General features: G+C 42.8%; 1 protein-coding gene across 5 annotated transcripts in view; it reads left to right on the top strand.

Moving 5' to 3' along the window:
- Nucleotides 1-11,914, top strand: part of MAGED2 (MAGE family member D2) — a 62,864-nt gene that overhangs the window by 44,728 nt on the left and 6,222 nt on the right. Inside the window, exons 1-2 of one of the 5 annotated variants that reach the window (XM_080910449.1) lie at nt 9,133-10,335; nt 11,825-11,891. In XM_080910449.1, the coding sequence (XP_080766575.1) occupies nt 11,847-11,891 (45 nt within the window). In that variant the 5' untranslated portion in view covers nt 9,133-10,335; nt 11,825-11,846. The other 4 variants (XM_080910451.1, XM_080910450.1, XM_080910452.1 and 1 more) reach the window with 4 other exon arrangements.

Raw genomic sequence — 11,914 nt, 5'->3', positions numbered from 1 at the left:
GTGTGTGAAGGTCCTGTGGAGGGTGGGTTGAGTATGCCTGTGCAGAGGCCATTAGTGCTTATCAGAACCTTTATCTCAACTCCTCTGAGGACTTTTTATAAATTGGCATAAAGACAACAAAGATACCTGGATTTGCCCCGTGACATCCATTACTGCACAAGAAAGCCTCATTCTGGCCTCTGGGGGGTCCCTAACCCTATTAGTTGCCAGCTACCCCAAGTCCACTCAAAGCTTCCCACTGCAGCATCCACAGCGGAGGCACGGGTACTAAGGATGTGATTCAGTTGGTAGAATGTCAGCGTAACATTCACAAAGCCCTGGCTTGGGTCTTCAGCAAGCACAGTGTAAGTGGGTTGTGGCGTAGCTCATATATATACGCTTGGCACTCAAGAGCTAGACACTAGAGCATCGCAAGTTCAAGGTATGTGAGACCATGTAGAAGGAGGGGGTGGTGGTGAAGGAGGAAGAGGAGATTTCCAGAGAAGCTTTGTTTATATAATACCAGAGAAAACTTCATCCGGTACCCACCTTCTCACTTAAGGACGAACAGATAAGCCAGGCTCCTCAGACAAATTAAGAAAGCCTGTACCATGAAAGCAAGAAGCCAAAACACACAAAAAAGAATAAACGAACCTAGAGAAAGTTGGGGATCTGAGTAACAAAAGATCACTTCACTTCAGGAGAAAAAGGGTGATTGCCAGTGCTTCAAGAAAAAGACACGTGTGAGACAGAGTGACATTACTACACAGCGGGGACAACCAAGGGAAAGGAAGACACCCCAGAAACGGAAAAGACGTTGCGGGAAATAAATATGTCAACAAAGATCAGGACACAGAGAAAAATCTCTCTGGATGTTAGGAGAACCAACAAAACTACTAGGCAATAGGAAACAAAGAAGTAAAATATACAGACCAGCGCGGCAGACTCAACACATAGAAAAAGGAGTTACTAAAAGAAAGATAAGGAAGTAGTTTTATGTGTTGTTTTGGTATATTTGCCATTATTAATTTTCCTTTGTAAAATTAGTTTACTTTGATTCTTGTTTGTTTTTTAAATCTTTGTTTTTACTGGTTTTGGTAGGAGAGGGAGGGAGGGAGGGAGGGAGACAGAGAGAGAGAGAGACAGAGAGAGAGACAGAGAGACATAAAGTTGGGTGGGTAGCAGGGTGGGGGATCTGGGAGGAGTTTGGGGCAGGCAAGGAGTATGATCAGAATATATTGTATGAAAAAAAAGTTTTAAATGTATCAGGAGCTGGGCATAATGGTGCATAGACATCATCCAGCACAGGCAAAGCTTGGGCAGGAGGACTGCTGCGACTCAGAAGCCAGCCTGCTCTACATAGTGAGTGTCAAGCTAGCCAGAGTTACATAATGAAGCCTCGTCTCCCAAAACCAAACTAAAAATGTATCAGAAGTCCATTTGCTACAGCTAAAGGTCTCTAGAGCAGGCGCCAGAATAGTGAATGCAGACAACCGAGTCCACTCTTCCATGTTATCATCCTCCCTTCTGTCCTCCATCAGGCCCCTTTGAAATTCAAGCCACATTCTTCCTGCTCTCTTGCGAAAATGGAACCCTCCATGGTTCACTTGCAGAGCTTTATATGAGATGAGCTAGTGAGACAAGCCCTTGTTACCATTCTCACCCCGAACTTCATGTTCTTCCAAAATGCCAGGGATAGAAAAAGATGTCACTGGTCGGTTTTTATACTGACTTTTTTTTTTCTTGGCTTGGAAGATTATTCTCAGAGATCTACCTAACTCCCTTGCCTTTGCAAGCGTTCATCTACATTCGGCCATTTCAGTGAGTTGCTTCTTGATCAATCTATTTTAAATGAAAATAATCTCCTTTTTCCACAGGCATCCTCTAAACTCCCTAATTCTTTCCCCTGTTTTATTTTATTTTAGTTCCTCCACATCCCCTTGTCCCTTGTTTATATGCAACAGTTTTACTATGTAACTCAGACTGGCCTCCAACTGCTGATCTTCCTTCTCCAGGCCTCTGAATGCTAGAATTAAGGAGTGCACTAAAACCTGGCATTTGTGTTCTCCATAGCGCTTGATTGAAGCTGTTACAGATTTTACTTCTTAATTGGATTGTTTCCCCTCTTCCCCTTACTAGAATCAGGCATTGATCTCTGTCTTCTCCACTATTGTGTCTTCAGCTCCCAGAACAGCATCTAGTACCTAGCAGACTCTCAAAAATATTCATTGAAAGGGTGGATATAATGAAGGCATATACCGTATGAAAAAAAAACCTGTTACAAAATCTTTATATTAGCAAGAAATCCATAGTTCAAATATAAAACAATGCACAACCTTCATTCAAGAAAAAAAATTTCTTTAAGAGGCCCAAGGTTTGTGACATTGGACTTGTAAAGAAGGAAGTATATTCTTGGCTCATTACTTAGCTGGATTTTGTAAAAAAAATATTTACATAGCCAAGACAATGTAAATACAGTTTATTGGTTTTTAGGTTTAAGAGCTGCCCTGGAAAGACAAAGAGAGGAAGACCTCGTAAATACTTCAGAAAGAATGTAAAAGTCAATAATATGTATAACGTAAAAGGAAAGATCAAAGAGATAATGTAGGGCATTGAGTAGTGTGTGGCTAATAGCTTTGTGTTTTAAAAGTAGGCAGTTAGGGATAATGGTGGCTTAGTACAGTGGTGCCTGTAGGTTCTCCTCCAAGATTCATGACTCCACTAGACACTGGTAGTTGGTTAGGTTTCCAGTACCAGACATGATTTCCCCCAGAAAACCGTTGGTTACTGCCAAAGTATTCATGCACCCTCGAGGTTAATGCATCATGCTAACTGACCATGTTGTGTTCATAGACATCATGGCTGTCCAGTACTATTGGGTTTTTCCTAAGTTTGAAGCTTGCCTTGTGCCTTCTGGTCCTTATACTCCCAGGTAAGAGTAGTTCTCATCCCTCCTCAAGGAAACATCTCTTTGCAACATAAAGATCATTACAGAAAATCACAGCCAATCAAATTGTAGAGCTGTGGAGCCTAATCCCAATGGAGACACCTTCAACACAACTCCTACATCTAAGGCTCAAGGGTCATTGCAGAAGAGGGACCAGAATGATTGTAAGAACCAGAGGAAGAGGTAGTTTGGTGGGAAATTGTATCTCTAGAAATGTCAGAGAAGCTAGACCCACAAGGTCTCTCAACAAGATGGCTGTTGATAACCTGATCTGAGCAAGGAAAATCCCAATAGATATGCTAATATAGGAAGAAGATGGAAAAGTCATGAAGCCTTACACTTAAGACAAAAAAATACAGGCACCAAGAATGCTGAGAGTGGGGGAAATAGTCTTGTCCAAGGAAGACCACAATGACTTATTCCATACCAGTGGTCATTCCTGAAAAGATATAAATATGACTAAGCAGGTTATATTTATGTATTTAGGGTTATGTATGTATACATACATATATGTAATCTCAATTTTAAAAAAAAGAGGCCATTTAACTGATAGAAAGCAAGGGAACAGTACTTGGGAGGGATTGGGGAAGGAAAAGGAGGGGAGAAAGATGTAATTATATTAAAATATAAAAAAATTAAAAAATAAAATAAAAAGCAGGCTGTTGACATTATTGTCAAAATAGACAAAATAGGAAACAGAGGTAGAAAATACTGGGAAAAAATATGTATTTTCAGGCTCCAAATTAAGTAATAACAGAAAAAAGATTGATGTTAGACATTGCAGGCCAATGGGGAGAAAAAGCAAGGAAGCTTGGTTCATGAAGAACATTGTCATTGCCATCTTGGGGAGTTAATAGGATATTGTCTAAATTTTAAAAACTAAGAAGAATCATACCCTATTATCAAGACTTGCAGAGAGACCCACTGGTGCATGTGAAGATGAAAAGGTGGCTTTGAGAACCAAGTTACATTGTTTGCAGGAAAGCAGATTCAACTGGAGATGATAATATTATTAAACAAATTATACTATTCTCAGGACGATGAATATGTTTTCTCATTTGTGGTTCTTAGACTGGCTATAGATACATAAAGTCATGTGTATGAAGACAGAAGTAACTGCCTAGGGGAACAAAGAGGGATAAAGGAAAAGAGGATAAAAAGGAGGGAATATGGCCAACAATACAATGTATGCTTTCATAAAAAGGTAAAAAAAAATTAAAAAGTTAAAAGGAAGCTTCAGAAGTGTAGGATAGAGATGTGAAGGGCTGAGGCATAGGACCATCTTTATAATATTCTTTTGTTTGAGTTGTTGCCACCTTATAATTCCATCCCACATGCAGACGCCAAACTCAGACATTATGGCTGATGCCAAGAAGTACTTGTTGATAGGAGCCTGATATAGATGTCTCCTGAGAGTCTACCAGATCCTGACCAGTACAGATGCAGATGCTTGAAGCCAACCATCAGACTGATCACAGGGACCCCAATGGACGAGTTGGGGAAGGACTGAAGGAGTTGAGGGGCCTTATCTGGCATCAGTGGGAGGGGAGGCCCTTGGTCCTGTGAAGGCTTGATGTACCAGTATGGAGGAATGCTAGAGGGGTGAGGCGGGAGTGGGGGGGCACCCTCATAGAAGCAGGGTAAATGGGGAGGGAATCGTGATTTGCAGTGGGGAAACCAGGAAAGGGAATAACATTTGAAATGTAAATAAATAATATATTCAATGAAAAAATAAAATAAAATAATAAAAAATAATAAAAATATAATATTTAAAACATTGTTTTGGCCTCACAAATGAAATAAAATGATCTTTTCCATGAACTGGGGTCTCATACTGTAGCCCTTAGCTGGCCCAGAACTCACTATGTAAACAAGGTTGGCCTGGAGTGTGGGGCAGTCATCCTGCCTCTGCCAAGAGCACCATGCTTATAGGTTTATCCCACCAAACCTAGCTCAAAATGTATGTCTTAGGATACTTTCTAACTGGGGATATTCAGTTAGATTTGCCTTCATAGATAAAAATCAGACCGTGATGTCTTTAACACAGTTAGGAAGTGGGCTGGTGTTTTATTTTGTTTTCCATTACTATAGCAAAGTGCCTGAGGCTGCATGTTCAAAGACCAGGATCACTTGGTCCCACTTCCTGCCGTCTTGGCTGAATCTCAACAAGACAAACAGCATCATGGTGGAAGCACAAACAAGGAGAAAGCAAACTGTAAGCTATGAGTCTTTTAATGACAATTCACAACTAGAGAAAAACGAACTCTAGTCCCTAAAGAATGGCATTAATCTATCAACAATGATGAGCTCGGTGACCTAGTCACTTTCCACTTGACCCCATCTTTGAAAAATTCCACCAATTCAGACTACTCCACCGATTCCCAAGCTTTCAGTACGTGAACCCTTGGGAGTGAAACAACATCCAAATCAAAATACAGCACTTGGAGAACATATGGGACATACCATCTCACAGGCAATGTAGTATAATGGTTAAAACTCTGGTACTTGACATCCATTGACCTGGGTTCAAATCCACTCTCTATTAGACAGCCATTAGATGTAAGCTTGCCTCTGTTAAGCTATCTTGCTTATACCCTAATGTTGTTTTCTATCTAACAATATGTAGAAATGTAAGCCTTTATATGTTTTGGAAATTTTACTGGGGAGTAAAGAATTAGCTCTCTGTAACCAGGGCTTGAAAATGAGTTGCTCATATCTAAGCCTGTATGAGCAAGGGCTACCTTTGTGATGGTGCCCTTCATAAAGGGCTGGACTTCATTCATTTTCTTTTGGATGGCCCACTTCCTTCTCTTGATTTTAGGAGGCCTCTTTGTACAAAGAACCTGGAAGAAGTAGTATTAGTCCAGAAGTAGGCATCAGAATTTCATATATATATAAAATCTGCCTTTTATTTAACAAGAAGTAACTCCTCCCTATCTCTTTAATTTGCCTTAAAACAGTGGTGCTGCCTTTGATCCAAGCACTCCAGAAGTAGACAGGAAGAACTGTCTGTGAGATGAACACCAGCCTGGTCTATATGGGAGGCAGGAGATGGGAGAGGGGTGAAGGAGAGGGGAGAGGGAGAAGGATGGGGAGAGTAAAAAGGAAATGGAGAGGGAGAAAAAGAGGGAGAATGAAAAGGAGGAGAGGGAGGAAGATAGGGAGAGGAAGAGGGAGAAGAGGAAGGTGGAAGAGGAAGGAGAGGGAGAGGGGGATAGGAGAGGGAGATGGGAGAGAGAGGGAGAAAGAGGAGAGGAAAAGGAGGAGAGGGAGAAGGAGGAGAGGAAGAAGCAGAGGGAGAAGGAGAAGGAGAGGAAGGAGAGAGTGAGCAAGGAGAGGGAGATGGGAGAGGGAAAGACTTTGAAGTAGAAAGGAGTAAGCTGGCAATGAGAGTAGAGGACAGAAAAGTCCCACCAAGCATGGGGCATGGGGCTTTCCTCAGTGCTGAGGAAGGCTGTGGTGTCTGAAGCAGGAAAAAGTCTGATGACCAATTTGTAACCTACTATGCTGTGCAGCTTAGGTGACAAAAGAAATGATAAATAGCTCTGGAAGGATTTTTTTTTTTTTTTTTTTTTTTTTTTTTTTTTTGCCACTCTTCCGAGCACTGTCTCTGAATTCCCCCAAATTCATAAACATTAGTTCTGTTATAGTTTAGGGGAAGAACATTTTGCTAGGTAGGATTGGTGGGAGGGATATTTCAGCTTCAGGGGTCTGTAATATAATTATCCCTGCATAAGTCAGTTTCACCCAGGTGCTCCATACTAAGCAATATTTAGCCAGGGCTCTTTATTTCCTTAACTCAAACATCTTAAGGTAATTCAGCTTTTCTTTTAAAACATTTTATTACACACTGTGCTTGTGTCCATACATGCGTCTGTACTTCTGGAGTGCTTGGACACACACACACACACACACACACACACACACACACACCCTGTGCATGGTGCACATGTGGAAGTCAGAAGACAACGTTCTAGAATCCATTCTCCCTTTCCACTACATGGGACTCTGGGCTCAAACTCAGTACATCAGGCTCTGTGGCCAAAGTATGTGCCCGCTGACCATAAGCTTGTTCATGTTATTTTCTGGTTGTCTACAGTTATTGCAAACAGGCCTTTTGCATAATGACTTGGGATCTTCAGATTCTGTAATTTAATGTCAATGATCAAAAGATTCTACTGTTCATAAGAAGAAAATGGAAGAAGTTTTCTTTAGTCAGAGGGTCAAGAATTTTGAACTAATTGTTCTTTCTCTTCTGATAAGGCTGCTTCTTTTCTCTGACCTCCAGGTCCTAAGATAAGGATATTTATGCCATTGTGTCAGGAAGGAAGTAAAAGTGAGGAAGGGCATCGCCCCGCTGATGAACATGAATTGAGCTTACTTCATTAAATTCGATAATATGCAAGGTTCTCATTCTGTTCCTCCAGGGGCCACAAGTGAGTCAACATAGAACTCTAAATGTTGACGATTGTTAACAGAGTACACGGGAAGCAGTTCCATGGAAAGAAGTTCCTACGTGAGAGAAAGCATCTAGTGATAGTGAAGTATCTTGTTTGACTGGTACATGGGCAACTACATATAATTTTCAGAAGAAAAAGGCTGGAAAATAGGAATAGGTATCTCTTGAAAATCTGCTTACTGTCATGAATACCAATATGACACTGAGAACAGCCAGGGAACTACTGCACAATGTAGGGTCCAAAATACGATGGCTAATGAGGCATTGATGTATCTCATTTAAAGAAATGTAGAGGTAGGGTGTCTATTTGGCAAAGTTGTCAGGAATTAGTTTTTTTTTTTTTCTTTTACTGTGCTACTCTCCTAAAGTATAAGTATAGTCTTCCTGGCCTTTATCCAGTGTCATCAGAGTTTATGCATCCTAAAAATTAGATGTTTTATTATTTTAAAAAGGATAATAGATATGACGTTATGTCATTAGTAGGTGACTGCAAGTGTCTGCACTGAAGCTATTCCTTCTGAGCTCATGAGAGATTTACCTGTGATCATGCCCAGACATATTTCTATGCTTGGCTTTTCTCGGTGTTAGCAATATGTAACATTATAAACACATTTATTCCTGGCCTCTCTCTCTTCCCTTCCTTTTCTTCTCCCTCTCCTCCTCTCCCCATATATAGTCCAGACTAGTTAACCCTGTTCTCTTAGTCCCTAAATGCTGGAATTATCAGTGTTTCCCACCCTACTCAGCTATTAAAAACAATCAGCAGTATGTTTATTTTCTTAAAAACCAGTGATAGAGATCAAACCAGGGCCTCATGCATACTAGGCGATATGTCTGATATGCAGGACATCTCCTATGTAACCCAAAGGGGTTGCAACTCACAAGTTGAGAACCACTACCTTAAAACACATATTGTTTTCTCCTGCTTTTCCTTTGGTCACTCCTTACAGTGTCTTTTCTTTTATTTCGTCTATACATGTTGCTGGTCTCCAGGGCTGATTCCTCCAGGAGTTCCAGTATCTTCCAGTTTGGTGCTTTCCTTCCTCCTCGATGCACTTTTTTTTTTAAACTAATGACCCATTCATTAAGTGCCAATTTCTAGATTGATACCCTCTACTCAGACTTTTTTCTTGATTCTCAGGCATGCTTATCCAACTGCCAATATGCCATTTCTACCAGGATGTACCACTGGTGCCATAAAATCAACCGTTCATTTCCTTTTAACTCCATTATTCCACAACCCAGTGAAACGGTCACTATCAGCACTATCTGTTTTTAAAAAAAAGATTCCAATATTTGACTATGTTTTTCCTTCCAATCTATCCCTCCACAATCTAATTACTCATTAAGTCCTAGCAGTCCACCCTGCCCCCGCCAATCTCCTCCCCTATCTCCCCTGCTAACACTCTAGGCCAAACCACAAGCACTGCTTGTTTGGATGACTACCAAGGTCACAGCTATGCTTTCTAGTTCCAAGAAGACACTTAATCCTCATACAACACCTAAGACCTTCTAAAACACACACCTACAACATCTATGCAGTGACCAGCTGTAGGGTGCTTTCATAGACTCTCGGGAGCTTCAGGTTTGAGAACTTTATTATCTTGGTATTGAATAATCTGTCATATGTTGGAAAGGACAGGAATTGGGGGGTACCAGAACTGAAAGATAATGGGAGACTGCTCTAATGTGCTCAGCAGAGAGAGCCTAGCAGATAAGAAAGTTGGTAGGGTGACATTACAAACTTGGGGGAGGAAACAGTTCACAGAAAATGAAACAAATATATAAACCCGCTTTGATGATATATGAAAATGTATGTGAGTCAAATTGTCCATAGAGCACAGGGGCTCTTTATCTTTCATTTGTTCAGCAAGGGGAAAGGTGACCTCATGAAGCAGACTTATGACTATTTGTGTACAAAAAAGATCTTGAATTTTATTTCCGTAACTTTCACAAATTATAGTTTATAATAAGCTTTTTTCTGGGTCTGCATTCACATACTCTATTGCTAATGGTATTTTGTCTACTTCTCTTTGTCTTTACGTTTTTATCCTGTTCTCTCAAACATACCCAATTGTTTACGTGAATTTATTAGGTAACAGAAGTGCCATCTCAAACGAGTGAGAAACGTTAATGAGGGTGAAGCTGTAAATGCCATAATAAACGTCATTACTTTCTACAGTCAACTTACGCTGAAAATGGTAGTTTTTTTCAAATGATTTGAATCAGCAAAACATTATAAGACAACAAAACTGTCCAATATAGACACCAGGTTGTCCTTGTAGCACTGTTTGGAATAGTTCAAAAAAGGGGAAACATGAAGAAGGCACATGCCAGCTGAACTAAGTAAATAAAATGTAGGACACCTGTACAGGAAAACATTATACGTTACTAAGAAAAATATATACTAAGGGAAAGAAGTTTGAATATATAACTTGGAAAAAATAGTTACAGAACAGTAGGTAATTAGTATAGCCTCTGTAGGGAGGAAGCACAAATAATCAGATTATGGATTAAAAAATATAGAGGAATGCCTATCAAAATACTCAGTATTATGAGTATGTCTGCAGAAGGAGATTAAAGATAGCCTTTCATCTTTGCTACATATTTCTGCATTTTCCTGGTTTTCACATGACAACACACTACTTTGGTAGTAAGAAAAATAACGATATAAAAGAAATAATTTCAATGAATGAATCGTTTTCGTGGGGCAGTTTGGGTTGGATGAACTTCAGACTAAACCTGGTACAGAGGCATAAACATGGGCTTTGGCGTCAGACAGCATTGAGCAGGGCCCCATTGCCCCACCCCCGAGGAAGGGGGCGGGGGTAGGGGGCTGCGGAAAGGGGCTGGGCTGGGCTGGGCTGTCTGCAGCTCTAGTCCAGGAGGCTGAGACTTCGAGAGGGACTGAGGAGGAGGCACACGCATCCCAGACTCACTGGAGGACAAGGTGAGGGAACAAGATTGGGCTTTCCTGGTGAGCAGACAGTGGTTCTAACTACCTGGAACCTACAGCTGGGCAGGTGGGCAATTCCTATTTTACCACTGTAGCTGGAGCAGAGATGCTGCATTTCATGCGGTGTGGGAATGAGGTCGCCCAAGAAAGTAGTAAACTGTGTATGAACCGGACAGCAGAGTCTAGCAGACGTGGACGGGAGAAATGGGGGAACTGCATGTTTGGGGGAGAAGGAAGAATATGGGGAAATAAGAAGGGGAAGGCGAGATCCAGGGACGAGAACAGGGGATGCAGAGAAGGGTTAAGGGACACTGGGGCAGGGGGTTGCATAGGTAATACAGAGAAGGATGTAAGGAATGGGAAGAGATTTTTGTAGAGTAAATAGGAAATGCGATGGGAAATAGGGAGTCTGGAGTCAGGCAGAGGGAATAGGGAGGGGGGAGTAAGAAGTGTTGGGGGGGAGGGGCAGACGGGCTGGGACGGAGGCCCCCTAGGGAGGCGGAAAGGGGCGGGACCACTTCCGGCCTTTAGTGGGGAGGGCAGTATCTGAGTTTCGGAGGGGCTTGGAGAGAGTGGACACACTCGGGAATTGTAGGAGGACGAGGTAAGTCATGGGCCCCAGCTTTGGATGAGAGCCTGTTAGGGGTCGGCCCCACCCTCTGGGATCTGGAGAAAACCTGCCTTAAGAGCCAAATCTTCCCGAATCCATCCAGCTAGGAAGGGAGGGGACTGGACCCCGTTTGGCTGGGCCTAAGATGGAATCACTAGTTCAATCCTGAGTTGAGGAGGGGGTGTTACAGGGAAGGAGCCAAACCAATTTGGGTTTTACCGTTTGGAGGGGGGCGTGTTAAGATAAAGGGCGGGACCTGGAGGCTCTGTGAAATTGATAGGGTGGCTGTGAGTAGGGGAGGGGCTAGGACCACCAGACACTGCGACAATTTGGAAGGAAGGCTTGTTGAGGAGGGGGCGGGGCTGAACAGCATTGCGGACCTGGAGAGGGGCGTGTGTAGGAGCTGGGTGCTGGACTGAGACCATGGTCATTGCGCATGCGCTTCATGTATAGCTAGAAAGGGGCGTGTTGAGAAGGGCTGGCAGAGAGACAGGGCCAGCTGCTGAATGCGCATGTGCACGGTGGACTTCAAAGAACGGGTTTGTACTGGGAAAGCAGGCGGGGTTGAAAGGGCGCTGCAGAAGACGCGCATGCGCACTCTAGGCCTGCGGCTGGGGGGGGTGCGCTGGGAAAAGGGGGCGGGGTCCTCAGAGCTGCCGCGCTGGCACATCTTCCTGGAGGAGGGGAGGGTGCGGCTGCGGAGAACCGAGACCTAGAGGCAGAATTTCTATATCTGAGCACCTACTGGTTGGGGCTCGGGGAGGGGCTGGGCTTTGGGGCCCTAAAGAAGATGAGGATCAGCTTCTAGGCAGAACAAGGGATACAGCGTTCAGCACGCTCTCCACTTGACCCAGGCCTTCTCTTTGAACTCAGCTTTCCCAGGTGAACTTGAGACATGTCTGACACAAGTGAGAGTGGTGCAGATCCTGCTCGCTCTCAGGTAAGACCGGTTTTCCTCCCCTT

Source organism: Micromys minutus, assembly GCF_963924665.1.
Source record: "Micromys minutus genome assembly, chromosome: X".
Classification (NCBI taxonomy): domain Eukaryota; kingdom Metazoa; phylum Chordata; class Mammalia; order Rodentia; family Muridae; genus Micromys; species Micromys minutus.
The sequence above is the reverse complement of the archived record's forward strand: the minus strand, read 5'-3'. Positions and strand labels throughout refer to the sequence as shown.